Genomic DNA, 24265 nt, shown 5'->3' on the forward strand with positions numbered 1-24265 from the left:
TAAATTAGTTCTTTTAAATGCTTTTGATGTAGGCAGAAAAAAAATAAATAACCAAACCAAGATAAGTTTTGTATACAAAAGCTTTTTCTTATACACATATTTTGATTAACCTATGACTGCGCTTTCAATTAATAAAAACATTAAGATTTGTTTTATTAAAACCTGGTAGGCTGCTCTAGAACCAAGATACTTTCTTTTATAATTTGGTGTTTTGTTCTTTAACTTAGTTTTTGTAAAATTAGAATGTATAACTCAATGCAATCAGATTATCTGAGTAAACAACAGTCTTTTTTTTACAAAAACATTTTTGCATATATTTTGATCAACTTAAGACTGCACTTTTAATCAATAAAAATAATAAGATTGTTGTCAAAGTTTACTAAAACCTATAATACAGAGGCTACTTTGGAACAAAAAAAAAACAAATTTGATATTTTACGCTTTAAACTAAGTTTTAATATGACTTAAACGTAAAATTAATTACAATCAGGTGTTTCAGTAAAAAAATTAAGGATGTTTTTAATTACTTAACCATATTAAGCTGTACAAAAACGTTTAGATTTGGTGAATTTATTGCATACTCTGTTATTTTATACCAACATAAAATTTACTGATTTAAAAACTGATTTTCTTTTAATTTGAAGATCAAGCACATTTTGTAAATGATTGTTGCTCCTGGTAGGCAAAAAGCTCAAAGTCAATCTTTTGTTTACAGAAAAAACTTTTCAGATGTAAATATTTGTAGTGTGCACGCTTGAAAAATTCTCTCCATTTTTAGAAGTGAAAGTATCACAAATTAAAACTTCTGCACGGCATAATTGTTGTATACAAAAGACTGTTCACCAAATTACTTATTTATTAACAAGATTTAAGCTTTCAACATTTGTTACTACAAAGTTGAGATACTATTTGGCTACAAGTACAAACATAATTTAATTGTAATTCTGCGGACTGTCATTTATAGCAGTGATCTTCAAAGTGTGCACCAGTACACACTTGTCTACACGAAATATATTTTGGGGTGCATGAATCGTAACTTGAAAAATTGTATTAATTGTTGAAGCGTGTACTAGATATTCTAGAGTTGGTGATGAAGGGCTAAAAAAAGTTTAAGACAGTTTTTAATGGTAGGTTTGAAACTTATACAAGATATTATGGAAAAATTTAAAATTTATGGGGCCACAAGCCGTAAAAGCGGGAGCCCACAAGGCCATACTTTGAAACTTACACTTGATATCCTGAAGTTGATAATGAAAAGCAAAAAAAGGGAGTTTTTGAGAAAATTTGTTGAAGGGTGAAAAAAGTTTAGGAAACCCTGCACTATATACAGGGTTGCCACTCCTTTTTTTAAATTTTTTTTCAGGTTTTTCAAATTTCTTCCAGGTTGTTAAAAGTACACATTTTTGGGTCTGTTTTTAGATTTAAGTTAATTTCTATATAAAAAACTGTGTTATGTAGTATAGAAACATTGAAAAGATACTGTAAAGTTTCTTTAAATGTGTTTTTTAATAAAAAGAAAAATTGTAATGACAAAAAATCTTAAATTTATAAGATAGATTTTTTGTGTTAAACCGAAATTTTACTAATGAAAATGCTATTATTATTAAAATTTCTAGGTTTTTCCAGACTTTTTGATCAAAATTCTAGGTTTTTTCAAAATTTCTCAAATTCCAGGTTATTTTTGCTTAGATTGCCAAATTTCAGGTTTTTCAAGGTTTCCAGGTAAAGTGGCAACCCTGTATATATTACGATATATTTAAAACTTATACCAGATATTCGCACATTGGGGCACACAGAATTTTAATTTTGTATTTTAGGGTGCACAGATTTTGCTTAGCTCGTTGACCAGTGATTTAGAGCTAAACGCTTTCAAAAGAGAATTATGAATTTGTCGGCCATGCCTGGACTGACTTCAACAAGTTCTTTTTTACGAAAGTTTTCTTGTTGTCCTCGACTGGACGTTAAAATGGATCCGTGGTGTGCGACTCGATAACCGTAAGGTTCTTCGTGCACCAAGTCCTGGGACCAAACACTTTGAGCGTTCAATAAACTATTAAGCTATATTGTCAACTTAAATGAGGCGTTTGATTTGCAAGTTTGAAAATCTAAATACATTGTTGGAAGACCTTAGATTGATCACAGTTGCTTCAAACAAGTTAATTAAGCTCATTCACACTCTACAAGATTTTTAAATAAAATTAACTGTTTTTAACAGAAAAGGCTGGGCTAAAATTATTTTTAAGTATTCATAACCTAAATTATGATTATTTGATTATAATGATTATTTTTGGTTAACTGTTTGGAGTTCATGAGAAAAAATCGTGCATTTTGATTAATATATTGCAACTAATTTTAGTTACTGTACTTAAATGTATGTTAATTTATTTATTTGTTGTTTAAATTACGTTAGTTATTTAAATTCACATGGATATTTTTTTCAAATTTTATGTTTTTATAATATAGATTTTACAATACTGCTATATGTACTGTCTAGTTGTGGGTTAACTTAGATGGTAGTAATGAATTAGCACATACTTTCTTACTAAGAGCATGTTTATATCAAATTACCTGAGGCCGAAAACTCCTATTAATTCCTGACTTTGTCTTAAATATTTCGTTTTTTCTGACTTTTTATTAACCCTTATTAACTGTCATTAAGAGAAAAAACAGTTTTACCAAAATAATGTTTGAATATTGACTGTAAACTTTTAATTATAAAGAAGAACGCTATCATTTATACACAAACTGTTTTTTTTACAAACTCTTAAACCGATATTCTGGTAAGAGAATTAATGATTAAACTGCATGTGATGCGACCAAACTAACAACTTTTATGAAGGGCTTTGAGGAACAGTTTTCGACATCACTTTTAGGACACCGTACACAACCAAGTCACTTATCAAAATATTAAATCTTAGGTATAAAATAACAAAAGTTTGGTTAGACAAATGCTTTCATTAAGTCTGCATAGAAATTATTTTGTAAATGTCCCTGAAAAGCTTAAATGTTTAAACTAGTGTTCAATACGATTTAACGTAATCAAGAGACTTATGCTGATGATGTGTTTATTTTTATTAAAACGCATTGAATTATATAATTAATCCTTAGTAATCTAACTAATAATAAAAAACACGTTTTAATTTCATTTTATAATTTTAAAAGTTAAAAAACATATTTTAATTTCAAGTTATTATGTTTTTCCAGTGTTTGGCTTACTTTTAACTAGCTAGAGGAAACCTAATTGGTTAGCTTTCAAATAACTTTCAGTATCTATACTTTACAACATTACATATAAATGACAAACTTAAATATTTTTTTGGAAAACATACAAACTCTTCAACTTCACCTATAATTTATTCACAACAAAAAAATATATTTATTATAAATAACTTATATATAAAAACCCGAATAGAAAAGAAATTGTCCTAAGCGCACAAAAAATAAAACCTCCTACTAAGTAATCTCTTAAGGGGGGTAGTAGTGATATTCTTTATATACTCGAGACATTTGCGTTGGAAATTAATTAATTTTGCGTTGGAAATTAATTAATTTAGTTAACACTCCATCTGGAATTTGAAGTATTCATTGTCGAATTTGTGCATTCTGATGAAACCGTCTTCACCACCGCTGGAAAATCTGTTTAAATGATTAATAATTAACAATAACTTGAGTTTTATTAAATAAGTTTCTACACATCATTATACATTTTTATGGATCTTAGTAATGCTGGAAAATCAGAGGAAATAATTTCCAACTTTGTAGTAACAATTCCATAGTAAATATATTATTTTTTAGTTTAAATTAGATATATATCCTTACAGAGGAATTTAAGATGTTATAATCACAATCTATACTTGGGTTAAAAAAAAAGAGTAGTTGTAACCCTAAAATTCATGAAAAAATATTATCACAAATACCTAATTTATATCCCTTACTCAGTTTTTCCTACATTTACCTTAAACAAAATTTTCTTAAAATGATTCGAAAAATATTTTTTACTTTTTTAGAACTCTATATCCATAAAAAGTTATAAAGTTTCCTAAAATAAAATAGAATTATTTTAAAATATCTTTTTAAAATTGTCTTTTATATAAAAAAATCCACTAAAACAAAGAAAAGCCAACCCTATAAAAATCCCCTAAAATTAAAACATTAACCCTTGTCCGTTGGGGTGGAACTGAATTGAGTTGATTGGACCGAAATGTCCCTTGACCCTGGCGAATTCGTCCTCGAAGACCATGTGGAAGAACCTGGCGTCGAATTTTCCGTCTTTTGAGGAGGTTGTGGTCACGTCCCTGGCTTCCTGACCTCCTCCGAGGACTACCTGTTTGGGGGAAATTACCGAGTGAAAGAATTAGCAAGACTACTTTAGCGCACCAGCTAGGTTTGTTTGAAGGTAACTTTCTGACAAAAACTGAATTGTAAGTAACAAAGTACATGTTGCTTTACAGTTTAAGATTATAAAATCTATTACAAACAAACAATCAGCTCATATTTAATTTTAAGTTTCAACTAGTTCGACCTTCCCATATATGCAACACATAAAAGAGGAAAATGAGTTATTTTTGATTATCTCACAAAATACATTATTGTTGTAAATTTTTTTAGACAAAATTTAAATTAGGTAACTTCAAAAGACTTTTTAAATAAAAAATAAACAGATTATTAATTTTTAGAGATCATGTAGGAGCTATTTGAACAATAATAATTCTAATTTTAAGTTAAATTTAGAGAAGTTTTCCTTTACAAGAGTTTAGAAAAAATATAATTATGTTTTTTGTAAAATAGTTCTTTAGACCTTCGAAAAAAACTGGTTTGGAAAAGCTATTATTTTAATAACTGAAATTAGCAAAATACTAAAAATTGCTTGTATACGCGAAATAAAGATTTTGTATAAATCTTTGTTCAAAAAGCGTATTAGTGAAATTAAAATATCTAACATAGTTAGTAGCCAAAATTCATATTAAGTAAACTATTAAGGTAGATATTTTATATTTAAACGTTGACAGGTTTTTTTTTAATGAACAAAAAATTTAAAAAAATATACTTTATATTTTTCTTAATTCGTAAATACGTAATACAAAAAACACTGCAGAAGAAACACAGTATTGCAAAATGTAAAATATTTAGAAATTTTAACTGTATAATTGATTATACTTATACTATTAACCCAAAAACAAAATGTAAACATTTTTATTTTATTTTTTCAGCCATGCAAAAAATTTTTGATTTTTCTTTTCTTCTATAAAATCAAACTCTTATATGTTAAATTGATAAAAACTAATAAAAGTTACTTGAAGCAATCCGAAAAAGGTTATTGATGTTTTATATTCTTTTCAAAGTAAATAAAAAAGTAAAATTAATTATATTTAAAAACTTGGTAAAATTTTAACTTACGTATTTGTGAGTGGGTGACAAAGCAGCAGAATTGACAGGCCTTTCAGTTTTGTAACATTTCAATTCTCCCAAAGTAAGTGGGTTAGAAAGCTGTAAAAAAATATTAATATTTCAGTTTCATAACACTAGAGTTCGCCCAAAGTAAGTGGGTTAGAAAGCTGTAAAAAAATATTAATATTTCAGTTTTGTAACACTTAGGTTCTCCCAAAGTAAGTGGGTTTGAAAGCTGTAAAAAAAATTAATATTTCAGTTTTGTAACACTTAAGTTCGCCCAAAGTGAGTGGGTTTGAAAGCTGTAAAAAATATGAAATTTCAGTTTTGAATTTCAAGTTTGCCCTATGTTTAAGGGTTTGAAAGCTGTAAATTTAAATTAATTTCACTTTTAATATTTCAGTTTTGAACGTTTAATTCATTATTGTACAAAAAATTTAAATGTAACAGCTCTTGTAACTATCTTAACAGTTAAATCCTAAAAGGAAATAATAGCAGTTTTAAATATCATAAATATTTTACAATAAATTTCACCGTAGAATTTTTTTCCTTAATAATACTAATTAACATTTTGACCTATAATAAACTATAAGTAATTAACTAGATAACATCAACAATAAAAAGCAAATATGTATTAACCTTAGCATACTTATCCTTGGAGGAGGTAATACAACATCAACCAAATAATCAATTACATATTTACCTTAGAATACTTGTCTCTTATATATTGAAAAACTAGTAAACATCAATATTCACTTTGAATTTATATATATATTTATTAAAAATATAAATTCTCACCTTAGCATACTTATCCTTTGAGCAAGCAATATAATAGATTAACAAAATGCAAACATGTATCAACCTTAGCATACTTATCCTTTGAGGAAGCGATATAATAGATTAATAAAAAACAAATATGTACTAACCTTAGCATACTTATCTCTTATAAATTAAAAACTAGTAAACAACTTTACTCACTTTCAAAAATTAAAAATCTAATAAAAAACAAAAATATATATATATATACCTTAGCATACTTATCCTTGGAGGAAGAAATATTATAGATTAGTAAAAAGTAAATATGTTTTAACCTTAGCATACTTATCCTTGGAGGAAGCAATATAATAGATTAATAAAAAGCAAATATGTATCAACCTTAGCATACTTATCCTTTGAGCAAGTAATATAATATATTAATAAAAAACAAATATGTATTAACCTTAGCATACTTATCCTTGGAGGAAGTGATCAACTTCATTCCGTCTTTGCTCAACTCCATGTGAGTGATCTGTCCTTGGTGGAGGCGCTGCCTGTGAAGAAGGGAACCGGCCTGGAGAAAAAGTTCTAATTTATAAAAAATGTGTAAATGTAATCAATATAATTATAAAATTAATCCTTGATGGAGGTATGGTCTGTTAAGAAGGGTACCTACCTTAAGAAAGAATTTTTTACTGAAAAACATTTATAATACATGTGTAATTGATATACTACAAAATAATTAATAGAGTTATAGCCAGTACAAAGATGTTTGAATAAAAAATATATATAATAGATAAACAACACTTGAAAAAGTCGCCATTTGTATGTATAAAGAGTAGAATAGTTGAATTTCAAATATTTGAAACAATTTTATGAGTTTCAAAAAACTTCAGCAAAATAGTGATACCTTAAACAACTTTGTTAGTATGAGTAAATAAAAAAAGAAAATCCTATCTAAAATAGAAAATGATATAATTGTATTATAAAAAAATATTCTCAAGTTCATAAAAAACCTATTTACAGTTTACTTTTATGTGAGTATTAGAAAGGCTACTAATTTAAATTTCTATTTTTTACTGTTTATAAAAGTTGCTACATTTATATTAGAACATAAAACAAATATTTATAAAAAACCCAGAAAAATTGTTTACAAATTCTATTTGAACATGTGTCATTGAATGTACTGCTTGTGAAATGTTTAAAATACTTTTATATTAATATTAAAACTATATACTCAAAAAATTATCAGTTTTTTATTTTATATTGAATTATGAAGTACAGAGAGTAAATTATTAAACAATAATACAATTATAACTTAACTTATATAATTAATTAACTTTTAATATAAATTAAAAGTAAATAAAATTGAAATAAGTTTTAACAATACTTCAAAAAACATTTAAAACTAACTTTTTTTCAACAATAAGTATTATGAAACAATAAATACTTTATTTATTTTATTTAAGAAAAGTTACAGAATATGTAACATAAATTTTATTTTTTATTTAATTTAAAACAGTCATTTGAAACTGACGATTTAGTTTTGGATATTAAAAGCATGGGGGGTCCGACATTTCTTTTTACTAAAAATTACATTGGATCTATATGAAAACTTGAAGTACAAACTATAAGCCAGTTTTTCTAGAATTAAAAAGTTTTATTTAACTTTTGAGATAATATAATTTTTCTAAAAATTTTCCGATACAAACATATGGACTGCAAATTTTTAAGGGTCAATTTTCTCGGAATTTTAAAAAATCACTAAAAATCTATCTTCTCCTTCATGTTTTGAGCTAGACACTTAACTTTCAAGAAACGTTCCTTTTATAATTTAACGACTTTGAATGTTGGAGTTTTAAAAATATTAAAAACTAAATACTTTAGATAATAAGACAAAAAAAAAGGTGGTTTTTCTTTAGAAAAATTATGTTTTTAAAATTAAAAAAATTCATGCGTTTAATCTTTTTAAAATTTAATAATACAACTATCTGATAAAATTTAAAGAAGATTGCTTAAAAAATGAAGGAGATAGAATTTTTAGTGAAATGGTCATTTTCATGTTTTTACTTTGCGCCTTACATTAAGAACCTATTGTGGTCACCGACTTTGATCGCTCATATCTCAAAAATTACTTTGAATATTTTCAAATGGTTAAAAATGTCTGATAGCTCAGGTAAAACTTTATAAAATAAGATCAACTTGTAAAAATTAAGGTGGACCCCCACTCTCTATACCCTTAAGTAACAGAAAATTAAATTGTCTTCCTCATAAATATCAAAATAGCTACTTGTTTATTATTACTATGAAAACTTATAACATATTTTAACATAAAGCATGGAAACTTATTTTTTAAATATAAAAACTTTCATAGCAATTATAGGGTTTGCTTAAAATTTGTAAATTTTAAGGTTCACTCCTCAGTACACCTTAAACTGAGGTTACAACTTAGTACATCTAGTAATTAACAAAAAATAGCAACTAATGATTACAAGGTATACAATAGTTATTCAAAATTTACAAAAATAAATCACACTAACAGTATATCACTGACAGAGAGTACCATTATCGTGACCAATGATCAAATAATCAAAATAACAAAAATATAATAATTATACAAAAATGTAAACATACAACTAAATATGCAATTAGCAATAGTTTTAATATATAAATCAAACTAACAGTGTCCCAGTGACAGAGAGTACCGTCATCGTGGCCAGTGATCAAATTAAACAAAAATAGTTTAAATATAATAAAATATGTAAATAACTAATATTTTAATCCTCAAATTCACACTAACAGTGTCCCACTGACAGAGAGTATCATCATCGTGACCAGTGATCAAATGAAATAAAATAAAAAAAAGATATAATAACTATACAAGAAACTAATTAAGGCCATAGGGGGGTAGAAGTCATTTTTTTGACCAAAAATAACATATAGACTTATATTATAGTAAATTTCACAATATTTCAGATGTTTTTTTTAGATTTTAAAAATATTAAGTAACTTTTTTTTATGACCGGTTATATAAAGTGTTGTCTTTATAAAGGGTATATAAAGGGTAACTTTAAAGCCGTTTTTCTCGAGTTTTTAAAAACGGGTTTTAAAATCTATCTTCTCCTTCATTTTTCAAGCAATCTTCTTCAAATTTTCAGGAAATGTTCCTTACATTATGAGATAAAAACGTTATTTGTGAATTTTAATAATTTTAAAAATAAAAATTTTATGACAAAAATTAAAAAAAAAAGTTACTTTTTATCAAAAAAAAATTTTTTTTAAAAAAAAAGGTATTTTTACTTGAAATTTTTTAAAGTCACAAATAACGTTTTTTTGTTATTGTATAAAGAATAGACTGTGAAAGTTTGAAGAAGATTGCTTAAAAAATGAAGGAGGAGATAGATTTTGAATGCATTAGTCTTTTTTTGCCGTTTTAGTTTTTCCTTCCCCATAAGGAACCTGTTATGCGGCCCGACTTTGGCCGGTCATATCTCAAAAACTAATTCGAATTTTTAAAAACGGTAAAAAGCAACTTGAAGCTTAGTAAAAACTCTATAAAATAAGATCAACTTGTAAAAAACATGGCCTACCCCCCTATGGCCTTAAAATAGACAAACAACTAACAACGATTAATGTTAAACAAATAACTAAATGAGCGATAATTAATCATTAAACAAAACTAACAGTGTCCCACTGACAGAGAGTACCGTCATCGTGACCAGTGATCAAATGTTGGTCCAAATTGCTCCACAATACACACATCGGTTTGGACAATGCTCCGTGCTTTTCCCTGGTGATCTCAAGATCCAAAATTGCTTCCATGTCTAAAATATAAATATCTTTATTTTTATGTAAGATGCTATTTTTCTAGTTATTTCGAGATCCAAAATTGCTCCATATCTAAATAAGTATAACATATTGTATTTTTATATAAAATAATGTTCTTTGGTTATCTCAAGGACCAATACAATGTTTACATACCTAAAAAATGTAAAGGTTTTCAAAATTTCCTCCAGATTTTTAAAAGTACATATTTTTGGGTTTGTCTTTAGTTTAAAGTTAAGTTGTTAAGAGTCTAAAGCTACTTTTTTTAGTTTTCTTTTTTGTTTGATGATGATGACAAAAATTTATACCTATAAGATAGATTTTTTGAGTCAAATTGAAATTTTATTACTTAATCTGTTCAAATTGTTAAAAATTCTAAGTTTTTCGAGTTTTTTTTTTTTTCAAACCGTAGCAGCCAAAAAAAATTAGTTTAAATAACCAAAATATTTTAACAAGTATAAAAATATAAATTGTTTTAATGGGTTCAGACCTTAAAATTTAGTGTTTTTTAGACACATTCCATTCAACGACAAAAACATTAATAACTTTTAAGTGCATAAAGGCTAACAATATTTTTTGTTATATACGTTTGCCTTCTACACGCATCACGTCTTGACAAATCAAATCCAAAAATTTATGAATTTAATGAAATCTATAACTAAAAAGGTTCATTTATAACAACTTAAAAGCAAAAACAAACTCGCAGCAAGCATCTATTTTAAGGTCATGTTAGCAAGTATGATTCTTGGATTTATTAAATAGTTAGAAACACCGTAAAAACTGAATAAGTAAAAAGTGACACATTTAAATTGGCAAAAACATTATCAAATTAAACTGCTAAACAGTCCAAACTAAAATAAATACACCACAAAAACTTTTTAACAAACCAGGGTCGTATCTGATATATAGTGCTTATATAATTTTATTGCATGTCATTTATTTAAAACACTATTCTTTGGGTATTTCCAATACTGCTTCCATTTCTGATTGAAACTATTATTTTATTAGAGGTTTCAGTATATTTGGTAGGATAGTCAAAAGACTAGTTATTATTCAGTGTTCACTAGGTTCTACAAAACAAGATTTTTAAAAACTTATCAACTCCATACGAAGTCATTAACAATCAAAGAAATTTGTACAAAGCTTGTTTTAGATAGCTGTGCTCATCTGGTATATAAATACAAGGAAACACCTAAAATAGAACTAGAAATATAACATACACAGAAACAATTTAAAAACCCAACAACTGAGCAAAGTCGTACCAGGGTTGCCAAATATTTTTGGCAAATTTTCTCCAGGTTTTCCAAATTTCTTCCAGGTTTTTAAAAGTACATATTTTAGGGTCTATTTTTAGTTTAAAGTTAGATTTTCTGAGTCTAATTGAAATTTTACTAACTGCCATCTTAAAATTGTTTAAAACTCCAAGTTTTCCCAGGTTTTTAATCTAAATTGTCAAATTGCAGGTTTGAAGGTTTTTTAACGACCTTGTTAAATATAAAAACTACAAAAACTTAATTACTTATCAAGGACATACAAATAGAAACAGCATACAAACTCAAATACTAACCAGGGTCCTTCCTGATGTCCCTGATGGTGATCCTGGGGTTGTGACCCATCTGGGCGTCGGAGCAGTAAGCGATCATGTTGCCACAGTAACTGAAGTCGACCGACCTCACGGAAGCCTTGGTCATGTACGTTGACTGGCAAACACCTGCGATAATAGAAACATTATAAAAAGTTAATTGTAAATCAAGGACGTATGTTAGAAGATAATGGAGAATTATACAAGCTCCATTGGATATTAGGAATGTGTATAATATATTGATCAATTTGATTATCTATTGTAAAAGTAATAATTTGTTCATGTTAATTGACTGACACAAAATACAACAACTTTAAATTTTATTATACAGAGATAACATTACTTAAAACTGTGTAAAAACTAAATTGAAATACACTTTAGACGCATATCCATTTTGACTTTTTTTCAAGGGTAAATAATGTTAGCTGTAAATATTGACCACTTTACGATAAATAACGATGCAAATACTAAAACAAATAAATACAAATTTATTTTGGCTACAAAAAAAAATCTTAAATCTTTGTTTCAGAATTTACTGAGCCACCAAAAAACTACATTTAAAGTGCTAATCATTGAGTAAAAAACGTATTTTTTATAAATCAATAGTTGCATTGTCAACTAATTCATTATTTTAAGCTTGGCTTGATTAAGTGCTGTTCATTGAGTAAAAAACGTATTTAAGATATAAAATAATTCAATCAAGCCAAGCTTAAAATAATGAATTAGTTGACAATGTAACTATTCATATATAAAAAATGTTTTTTAAAACACTATCTTAAAACACAATCTTAAGATTAATTAGTATAAAGTTAGGGTAAAATATACAGAGGATTGAATTTAATAGTTTTACATCATTATTTACAAATTAATTGTTAGGTTAAGAAGACAAAAACAATCATTGTTTTTCTAGCATTATATAAAAAGTAGTACAAATAATATAGCTCATTTAAATTTTTGTTTCGTTTGAAAAATTAATTACTTTTGAAAACATAAACAATTACATCGTCTAAAGTACCACAAGTAAATTTAATTTAACTATTACATTACAATATTACCAAAAACTCTATCTACGGAAAAAAATAAGCTGATTCAAAATCTTTTAGTCAAAAGGTAATAAAGTAACAAAATGGCCTTCATAAAACCAAGTAATCATACCTATCTCAACATCCCACTATATAGCTTAACATTTATTCACAAAAAAAATGTTAACTTAAGTTGACATATCATTGTATTCCAGCTTTAAAGAAAGTAGCACAATTAATAAAATTGATTTTTTTTTAATCTCAGGTTATAAAATTAACTTCTTTAATAAAAACAATCAAACCTGTCTCAACATCCCACAGTTTAGCTGACATGTCAGCGGATCCGGTGAACAACTTCTTGGAGTCCCAGTTCACATCGAGCGACCAGACCGTACCTTTGTGGCGGTTCTGGCCAGTGTATGTTCCCAATCTGTAATAAGAAAACTAAATTAATATTTTACAAGTGCTGGTGTTACTAAAAAGTTGTTTAGAAGTCTAGGTTTTTTTAGTTATTTTTGTTTAAAATTCCAGGTTTTATTCAAAATTTCTCAATTTCTAGGTTTTTACAGGTTTTTTTAGCAAAAATTGCTTAAATCCAGGATTTTCCATGATTCCAGGTTTTTTGGCAACCCTGCATTTTACAATACTTAATTCAATTTGATGTGTTACTGTTGTAATAGTCTTTATTTGTAATAATTCTGACCAGTGTATTTTCTTTATCTTAATAATAAATTTTTTAATCATTGTAAAAAAAAATATGTGAGGAAAATTAAATGTACTTTTATATCTTAACATAATAAATATATGCATTTAAATCTATATTTTTTTGTTAGACTACCTAAAAGTTTATAACAATTGTAACTAATTATTATGCTGTAAACAATGAATTATTAGCTTGTGCCTACTATATAAGTACTTTATATAGGTAAACTAAAATTTAACCAATTAAGCTATTACCTATCCAAATTTGATAAAAACATTATATCAGATTATAAACATGTTTTAAACTTAAAAAAAGGAATTGAAAGTTTACTTTTATACGTGTCAAAGACATTCATCCACAAAAAATACTTAAAATCTTTACTTTAAAATGATATCAGAAAACAAATAAGATTTTATCTGTAGGTGCAAGAAAAGTAAGACAAATGAAAAAACACTTCGTTTTTAAAGATTAAAATGTTTAAGCAAAAACCTAAAAAAGTATTTTAAAGCTTAGCATTAAAATGCAATCTGAAAACATTGAAAAACATGAAAAAATCTTTTACTTTTAACTACTGTCAGCTTAATAAGTTGATAGTAAGAATACAAAAAAAAATATTATATAAATTATTATATATCATATATATTTAATAAAAATTTTAAAACTATAACAAATTTTTGACAAAAATTTATTTACAAATAATTATAACCAAAACACCCACCTCTCGCCATTGTCAGAGTACCAGACGCAGGGAGAGTGATCTTTGGAGCATGAGAAGAGAAGGTCTCCCTGGGTGTTGTACTTGATCTGCGTGATTGAACGCTCGTGCCCTTGCAATACTATTGGTTTCTGTGATGAAAAAACACTGAATAATTGGTTGTAAAATTTTGTAATACAATATATATGTAAGATCATTGCTTTATTCTGATAATATTGATGAATATTGAAAACCTATAAGTTAAAGAACACTTGTGGCCATGTAATAATAATATATTGCAATACTTATGATTTCTGTATGAAGTATAACATTTTAACAATCTTATATACAACACTGTTGGTTTCTGATGAATAATAATAGTATAAACAAACAAAATCATATTTAATGATAATTTTGAATGAGTTTTCCAAACACTAAACAGAATGTAACTCATTCAACTGTATTAAAAACATAACTCTATTAGAAATATTTGACAGAAAAAATTATTTCTGTTAGCTAAAACAGTTTTTGTATATTGAAACATACACTGCATTATTGAAAACATAATAAATAGTTGAAAATTACTGTGAATTTAAGGTAATTTACTTTTATATATAATGATATATCAACTAAGACCAAAAAATTTTGGACATTTAAATATATTTCACAAAGTATTTTTTGATCATTAGCTTTAATTCATTATAAAAACTTTTTTGTAAAACTATTTTGATAAACTCAACTAAAAAGTTAAATAAATTATTATTTGTTAAAAATATTTCATGTAATTTCAATATAACTGTAACAAATTCTGGTATAAAATAAAAAAAAAATTTTTATTGTTGATTAGAGCAAAACATTAAGTAAAATTAACAGTAAAATTTAAGTTGCTAAAATATATTTTTTAGGTTTTAAGAAACAAAATCGTACAAAAGTTACAGAGGTAAATTAAGAATTTAGTCCTATAAAAATAATGACTATTTTTTTTCTTATTTTTATACTCATGGGTTTAAATTAAGTATTCAAAACTAACATAAACTACGTTTGATAATTTGATTTAAACTTCCAAAAAGTATCATATTAGTTAACAAATTTTTAAATTTTGGTATAAACATGCATATAAATTTAAAAAATTCAAACATTAATTTTAACTTTTTTCAAATATATTTAATCAAACTCTCATTCAAAAAAATGTTTAGTCTTTAAGTTGATATCAAAAAAAAATTTAACTATCAAGTAATATTAGTTAATAAATTTATTAATCATTTCCTAGCACAACTATAATGTGATAAAATTTATTTAACTACATATTACTTCTTTTTTTTAATGTATTTTAAAACAAAAAGCTAAATGTTACTATAACAAAATAAATTTGTTTTTAAATTTAAATAATAAATATAACTTTATAAGATTATTTTTTGTTTAAGTCTACTTTGAATAGTTAAGAAAAAATATTCAGTCATAAGTATAAATTAATTAACTACTAAAAAATATTAATGAATTTTTTTTCATAAATTACATACCATCTTTAGAAAAACAAATTTTAAATTTCACAGCCTGACTCAGCTTTTTTACATACATGATGTTAAAATGTATATATATATAATCACTATTATTTTTAAGGCATTAGTTGGATTAATAAGAAAATTCTAAACAGTTTACCATCTTAAAAGTAATTTAAATATTCATCAACTAATTAGTTTACTTAAAGTATATTTTACAATGGAAAATCGGACAATGATGGCTAAATTTAATAGTTTAACAATAACTATATGTATTAAAAACTATTAAATACTAACTCTTAAAACTCAAAAATTTATGTAATAAATTTTCAAAATATTAGATACTCACCATTCTATTAGTTTGTTGATGTAAGAACCTTTGTTGTAGAAAAACTTTTAAGTGGTTATTTAATAGCTGCAAAGATGTTTGTATTAGATTTTGTTAGCTAATTAAAACTGCCAAAGACTATGGTGATTCATATATTCAAATAAATACATAAGTTGTGTTTGAAAAGCCGATCAGATATTTATCATTACAAGCTTACAGATGTAAGTTTTTAACAGACACTTTTATTAAATTTTAAAAATATAATTAAACTTCTAAACTTGTTGTAATTAAGTAAACATGTTCTTTACTAGTAAGTTTATAACAAAAACTACATAAAAAAATAAAATAAAACTACTTATATATTGATAAGTGTTTACATTTAAATCTTAAAATTTAAAATTGAAAACTAAATTATAAATTAGTGAGAAACTATAACAATAATTGTTTATAAATGCTACACAATACAGGATTAAGTTTGAATTCTACAGTGTTAGTTTATTATTATTTCTTTATTTTCATGTAGTACAAAAAAAATGATGTACTCTACTAGGTATTTTTAAGCCAATATCATAACCATATGCACTTTTCAAAAAATATATATACCAACAGATATATTTCAGCAAAATAACTTATATGATGACAATTTTTTAGCCTGTTAAACCTTGATTAGTACCTTTAATAAGTATGCAGTTTTTTTTTTTGTATCTTCTTAAAAACTGGTAGATAGATCTTAATAAACAGTAATTAATTTTTTTAGAAAAATTTAAAGGAAAAGTAAAAGTTATAAAAATTTAGAACCACAAAACTTTATACTGAATACTAGATTTTAAACAAAATATTAAAAACACAGTCTGACTAATTCATGAATTTTAAAAGTAAGTATATAAGTGAAATACTAAAGAAATAAGATATGGGTGCAGGACTATTCAAATTTGGACAACTCAAGTTATTAAAAAAAAACTGAAACCGTCACAAATAAAAATACATGTGTAGGTCATAACAATATCTACAAGCCATTTTTTTCTTATTTCAGAACATTGAATATTTTTTGAGATACAAGTAGAATAAAGTAAAAATCATAGTTATTTTTAGTAATTTTGAAATACCCTAAAAGATATTTAAAATTTTGCAAAAAACAAAAAGTGGCTTGTAGATTTTAATAAGATCTATATGTGTATTTTTTTTATTTATACTACTTTTTGAGATATAGTGTTTCAAATATTTTTTAAGCATTTGAATTGTTGGAATTTAAGTTGTCCAAATTTAAATTGTAACATACCCTAAAATATATTGAATCACTGTTTATACAACTTGGTATAATTTTTAAATTTTTAATCTTTATATTAATTGTTTTGTACTTTTTTTTAATTTTAGCAAATTTCAGATATCTAAAGAGTACAATTGCTCTGATGAAACATGTAAAACGGTGAAATATTAGTAAACAATATTGTTCTGATGAAACGTGTTAAATGTTGAAATTTTAGTAAACAATACGAACATTTAAAACCTTTAAAAAAATTAAAATGAAACTTCAAACAAACTTTAAAATATCTAAAAAATCAAGTTTTTAAACAGAATTGGTTGTAAAATATAAACATATTGAAAATGGAACAACTACATCTCATTCAAGATCTAGAAAAAAAACTGGATTTCGAATTAAAAAAATTTGAACTATTCTCAGATTTTTTATAATTTTAAAACTGTCCTGAGTGATCTTGAGTTTGCTGGCAGGGTTGCCAAAAGTTTTAGAAATTTTTTCTAGGTTTTTTAAAAACACAATTTTTTTGTCGACCTTTTGTATAATTTAAGTTTAAGGTAAAAACCTGTCTTAAATAAACAAAAAATATTGAAAATATACTGTAATGCTACTTTACATGTCATGTGTTTAATAAAAAATAAAATTTTCAATGAGAATTTTTTTTGTGTATTTTAGATTTTTTGTAATTATCAAAATTTCATTTTTATGTATGTATAAATTGTTAAAAATTCAAGGTTTTTAATTAGTTTTTGTTCAGAATTCTGGGTTTTTTGAAATTTTTTTTTCGAATTCCAGGTTTTTCTGGGTTTGCTTAAATTGTGAAACTCCTGGTTTTTCCAGGATTCCAGGTTTTTTGGCAACCATGATACAGCAAAAACAACTAAATTTTATATTTATCTGCAACTTTTTAACAATAAAATAATTTATATTATTATTTTCCAACACATTTATTTTTTTGAACTTTTTGAAAAACATTAAAAACTTTTTTTAAACTGACTATATCTCAAAAGTAAGCAGAAATTTTTTTTAAGTATGTAATAGTTTTTACTTTCAATTTTAAAAAAGGAACTAGTGTTATTAACTAAGCTATTGTAATTGTTTTTTTATTACTTACATTTTTTTATTACTTTTGAGATGTAAGAGATCAAAGTTTGTTTATACATAAATAACTCAGCTGTCAGCTTTTTTTATTTTAAAGTTGTATTTTTTTTTTACATTTTTTTTTTAATTATAATTGAATGGTACAATTTTGTTTTGGTTATTTTAAACTAATGTTTTCCTTTACATTTAAGATTTAAAATCTTAAACGCTATTTTGTCAGGCCAAAATAAATAAGTGTGTGCACTAAGTTTTTTTTTTAATATACGTTGACTAATGGGTTTCAATTTTGAACAGTCCTAAATAATGTAAATTGATGTGATCTCTGGACCATACCAGGTCCATTAACCATATTATGAGCCTTTTATTATGTTTTTCAATATAAACTGTTGTTCTCGAACTTTAATTTGTCTTCTTTAAATACGATAACTATTGATAACCATTGAGAACTTTTCCTTTTTTACTCTATTTAATAACTTAACTAGAAAACAGTTATAAAACATATTAAAGAAGCAACTGAATTTATTCTTTTGTAAAGTATTTTGTAAATTACTACTGCTACTTTTGTTAAAATTAAAAACAATTAAGTCTTCATAAACTTATTGAACTTTTTAATTGTTATTGCAAATTGTTGGTTAAAACATATGCAACTAGACAAATTTTAATAAATATTAAAAAGTATACTAGTTTGATATTAAAAGGGTAATTAAAAAGTAGTTATTTTTTTACAATACTACTAATAAACTTCATGATTCTATTTGAATAAGACAGGTGTAATTGTAATAAATTAGCATGTCTATGCAAAAAACTACCCTGAAGAGTTTGAATTAATTGATTTTGGAAGAGAAGGTTGACCTTTGAAAAGGTCTGGGGGTTTTTTAGAGGACAAAAGGGAACTAAAGGAGGAGTTTGCAATCCAGAAGAAGAGAGTTGTTGAGCTAGAAAATTTAGTGAAATTTTTTAGTGGTGGCTTTGACAAATTGGATAAGGAAAACAAAATTTTTAAACTCAAGTAGCATTGCTAAAAGCAGATAATTTTAAACTATCTGAAATTGCTGATAAAGTTAAGGAAGGTGGAAAGTTAATCCAAAGAGTTAACAAGATGAACAACTTTTTAAGAAGGTCAAATGCTAAAATTCAAGGGATACAGGTATCAATGAGAATCTAGAAAGTTTGGTGAAGAACACATTGAAAATAGTTGACCAGCGTATTCATAGAAAGAATATTGATTTATTTAGAAGGATGAAACCAACTGGAAAGGCTAAAGACAAGAAGAAGGTATTTAATTCTATTTTGGTTAAAATTGACTTATTTGAGCAGAAGGTTTTAAGATCATAAAAAAAGAATAAGTTGGCAAATTCTAATCTTAAAACCATAGACAAAAATATTGAGAAGGTGTAAATCAATGAGAATCTTACACCATTTAGCCAGGATGTTTTTTACCACCCAACAAGGTTACAAAAGGTTGATGGCTGGAAATTCTCTTGGTTGTCTTGTGGGGTTGTACTGATGAGGGACAAGCAAGGTCTTAGTTTGTTGTGTAGAAGATTTTTAAAAGTGTTAAATTTAAGTATTAATAAAAATTTTTCACTTTGTTTAACTTTTACTGAGATTTTATTTTGTATTTTAAATGAGCTTTAATAAAACAAATTTAGTTAAAACTACTTTTTCTTGAAATTTGTAAAGTTTGTAAAAATGATTTTGATCCTCCAAATTTTGATTCTTTATATTTTTATGGGTGTAAAATATGGATATATTTAAAATGTTCTGGGCTATTTGTACAATACTTTTCTAAAAATTCTATTCTTATAACAATGATTTAATTTATTGTAAATATTGTACAAATAATTTTGAATTTGACATAGTTGTTAGGAGTGAAGTTAAATTCTTAAGATAAATGTGTGTATTGTGAGAATGTTATAAATGGATGCATTGCAAATGTGTTAGTATATCAAACTAGAGTTTTACTAAAATATGTAACAATGTTTGACCTTTTTTTTGTGAAAATAGTGGTTTGAATATTCTGTTTGTTAAAGATTCAATTTAGTTTGTTAAGACTCAGAAAACTGTTTAACTTCTTTTTTATTTTATATTGTTTTAATTCTTTTTTTTTTATTTAAACATTTTATTTAATAAAAATGTCATTTTGAATGTACAACTAGTAAAAATGTTCTGTAACAAGATTTTATTGTGATCCATGTGAAAAGCCTTTTTTCTCATTTCAGAATGTTGATAATCTTGACTATGACTAAAAAACCTATTAGGATGAGTATTAACAGAAGAAATGCTGACCAATATTTAGATTTAAGTTTTGTGAATTTTGGCAAGAGAATAACATTAGTGTTGTTTACGTTAATATAAGAAACAAAAATGCAAATCTACAAAAATTGAGGAATTTTAGAGTTTAATGAAAATCTACCTGATATAATTTGTGTTTGTGAAATTTGAGCTTGTCTCACAGCAAACAAAAGTCCGGACTTCTGTTCTGCAGACTTTTGCCAATGTTTTTTGTTAGTGAAACTTGGTTGACTAGTCTGGGACCTTTAATAAGTGAGCTGTATAGGTATGATTTTGTAAATAAGTAGTAATTAATCTGGTGATGTTGTATTTTTGTTAAAGCTTGACACTCTTATGAAGTTGTAGAAGATGTGTCTTGTGTACAGTAGGATGTAGATGATTTGTAAATTAATAATAAAATTAATAATAATAGATCTATTATAGTTTGTAATGTGTACAGACACCCAATCTATTAGACAACAAATTAAATTTGAAAGCACATTTAAAGTACTACCTTAAATATAAGCTTTTGAGAAGTTGTTTTATGATGTTAAAGTTGAGATATTATTTCAATGCAACTAATTTACAAATGGTGTTTCAGTTTGTTATATCCACATATCCAGTTTTGTAAAGCATGGGGTGTTGCTGCTTGTTGTCATTTGAAGCCAAAAAAGAATTAAGATATGTATGTCAAGTGCCTACAGTGACTCAAACAAACTAATTGTTTATGAAAACCGGTGTTCTGAAATTAAACGAGGTGCTTAAATTGCAAGTTGGTAAGTTGATGTAAATAATTTGAGAATATTTGAGGTTGACCACAGTTGTTTTAATCAAGTAAGTATGGTTCATACACACAATACAAGACATTCAAAAAATAATAATTTTGTAGTTGAAAGACCTAGAACAGGGTTTGGCCAAAGTAATTAATACATAAGTAGCTTAATAAGTATTAATTAGTTGAAAAGTACTTTGGTCCAAAGTTGTGGTATAATGTTCCACATATAATGTTCTACAAACTTTTAAAAACATAAAAAAGGATCAGTTTAAATACAATTACAAAAAAAAATTGTTAAGCCAGTATACTGAGTAAGAATGCTTTGATTGAGTAATTACTATTACATGCAGATATTGCTTAAATGCTTTTAGTTGAAACTTGTTAACTATCTATCATATTATATGTATGGTCAGTTTTGTGTGTGCTTATTCTAAAATATGGTTATCTAGTTTTGGTCTGTTGATAAGGAAAAATATTTATATGGGTATGTATGATTTTTTCTTAGAAGTTTTTTTTACAAGTAACATTTCAATTAAATAATTGCTTAATAGGTTTTAAGATAGTTATGCAATATTAATGTATATAATACTAGATTAAAGTATTTTTTTCAACAAGTGATAGTGAGTTTGCTCAGATGGCAGTGATCAAATGATTGCAATATTGGTGTGGTACCAGTGAACACTTGCTTGAGGATTTAAACTACATGATTTTCCTACACTTAATAGTTTTTAATGCTGAGATTTTAAATTTGTGAGTGTCACCAAATATTTTTTATTCGATTTATAAATAGTTTTTATTTTAGTTCATGTTTGGATAACAGAAGTTGAATATTAATGGGACAGGTAAAATTACACATGATGTAACACACTCACTTTTGCCCAGAAAAAGTTTATTGTTGCAAGGGGTAGAGTGTGAGACTGGGTTTTTTACCATAAAAAAAAATATATATATGGTTTTAATTTTAGAAAGTTGGTTTAGAAATACATGAGGTTTTTTTATAAAATCAAGATAAAATAACTAAAATTAAAATTTTTGATTGAAAATTTTGAAAAATTATTGTAGTAATAATTTTGTACTAGCCAATTCATATTTTGTTTATACTTTCCTTCATTAATTAATTAAATAACATTCCCAGAATCTTTTAAAATTTGCCAAAACATTCCTATTATTGTCATGTTTAGATGAAAAATGTTTTTAAAGTTCAACATTCAAAATGCTACAACTACAAATCTGACTGTTTTCGAGAGACAGCAGAACCACTGTAATATAATTTGCAAATAAAAATGTAAGGAACTATAAAGAAAATAAAAGCAATTTTCAGTATAGCCTATTGATGTTAAGTTTTTTTCTAATCATTTTTTATATCAACAGTTATTTTCGATTTTAAAATAACCAAAGAGGAGTGCTAGAGTTTACTGAAAGTAAGATATAATTAATTAATAAGACTAAAGAATTTTATATTTGTAATAAATACTAAATAATAGAGTATTTAATCTTGGCGACACGCTTAACGCAACAGTAGCAACTATGCCTTGATGTATTCTAAGTTCTAACTGTTAGCAACAGTTGTTTTCCAACATAAATATTTATTTTATTTTTTTAAACTTCGTTGTCTGTAAAATAGAGTTAAGGAAAAAATCAAGTTGATTAAAAATAAATCCACAAATATTGCAACTAATGAGTATCGAAAATAAAATAATTATAAACCCTCAGTTTATCAGCGAGGGGTAGAATAAAAATGTTAATTAACACTTAAGGATAACCAGAAAGATAACAAGGTAAAGAGAATATATATATGTTTGTTTTAAAAATTACCAACTTGTTATTTACTTATAGTTTTTAGATTATGTCATTTTCTAATAATGAGTAAACAAAAAAAAAAGAGTAAAATAATGATAGTTCGGTTGTTTAACACAACGTAATAAAACGTTTGTTTACATAATAAAGTTGAAAACCTAAAGAGTCTATCTATACGTCGCAAAAATCCAAGACAAGGATTTTTAATACACTAATTTGTTTCGTTTGTTTTTTGACCTTTTACTGCCTAAGTCTTTCAGTTTTGTATAACTAATTTTAAAACCGCATGGCTTATTTCGACGAATGAAAAGTTTAACATGAGCACATATTAAGTCAAAAAACTATAATCAATGCTGTTAGATATATTAGAAAATAACAACTTTTAACTAACTTTTTATCATTTTTACAGTCATTAATTAAGACAAAAAAAATTAAAACTTATAATACAGCTTAAACCTAGTAAGTAAAATTTTTTTTAAATTTACTAACTTTGAATTGGAGAGTATCTTTTTTGAATTTATTGCTCATTAATTTTAAAATCTGTTATAAACCTTTTGTTTTTATTTAATGCTAGCAATAATAAGTGCGTACAGATTTGATTCATATTTAAGTCAGAAACAGATACTAAGCAGATTTGAGAATAAAGTGAAGATTTTTTTTTTTTTGGCTTCCAATGTTTAAAAGTTTTGCATTAGTCTTTTTGTAACTAAATCTTATATAAAAGGTTATAATTTAATTAAATTCTACTTTAATCAAGATCAAGAAAAATATTAAAAAATAGCTGAGAATTTCCAATTAGACTTAATATGTCCTGGACAAGATGTTAAAATGTGACCAAGTGGTGTACCAGGTCCTAGGACCAAGTATTTTGATATTTTTTAATTGTTTAATAAACTGTAATATTAAGACTAATTAACTAACGGTAGTTTTTTATAATAAAATTCACTTTATATTAATTGTAAAGAGTCTTTATTTGCAACAGTCTTCATAATTATTTTTTTATTGAGGCATAACAGCATATTAAGACAAGTGTTAATTATAAATTAAACAAATTAATTGTTTTTTTTAGTCTGTTGAAAAAAAATTAACATAATTTATACATACTAAAAAACTTACGATTATCACCTCAAAAGTTTATTGAGGGATTTGCAAAAAAATATAATGGTTCACATGCAATTATTTAAACCAAACGAAAAATAGTGTATTCAGGTATTTCGGTATAAAAATTTAAAGTATAACTTATTTTTTGTAAATTTTTCTGCA

At 25.4% G+C, this 24265-nt stretch overlaps 1 protein-coding gene across 1 annotated transcript; it reads right to left on the minus strand.

Moving 5' to 3' along the window:
* Positions 1–3335: 3335 nt before the first annotated feature.
* On the minus strand, positions 3336–15880 carry LOC145833770 (eukaryotic translation initiation factor 3 subunit I-like). Its single transcript, XM_082940947.1, has 9 exons — positions 15819–15880; positions 13995–14122; positions 12876–13003; positions 11537–11680; positions 9829–9968; positions 6608–6718; positions 5398–5487; positions 4158–4324; positions 3336–3636 (listed from the first exon to the last, which is right to left on the minus strand). The coding sequence occupies exons 1-9, from the start codon at positions 15819–15821 to the stop codon at positions 3555–3557; spliced, it is 993 nt and encodes a 330-aa protein (XP_082797073.1). The 5' UTR covers positions 15822–15880; the 3' UTR covers positions 3336–3554.
* Between the last annotated feature and the right edge of the window lie 8385 nt (positions 15881–24265).

The sequence above is a fragment of the Thalia democratica genome, chromosome 4 (genome assembly GCF_965202585.1).
Source record: "Thalia democratica chromosome 4, ktThaDemo2.hap1.1, whole genome shotgun sequence".
In the NCBI taxonomy this organism is placed as follows: Eukaryota; Metazoa; Chordata; class Thaliacea; order Salpida; family Salpidae; genus Thalia; species Thalia democratica.

Excerpts from the sequence above, each read along its gene's own strand:
- LOC145833770 (XM_082940947.1), bottom strand. Across the intron at positions 6,719-9,828 it reads CTCTCTGTCAGTGGGACACT|GCCGGTTCCCTTCTTCACAG; the intron begins GTTAGTTTTGTT and ends CTTTTTCTCCAG. Across the intron at positions 3,637-4,157 it reads TTCCACCCCAACGGACAAGG|ATTTTCCAGCGGTGGTGAAG; the intron begins GTTAATGTTTTA and ends TCATTTAAACAG.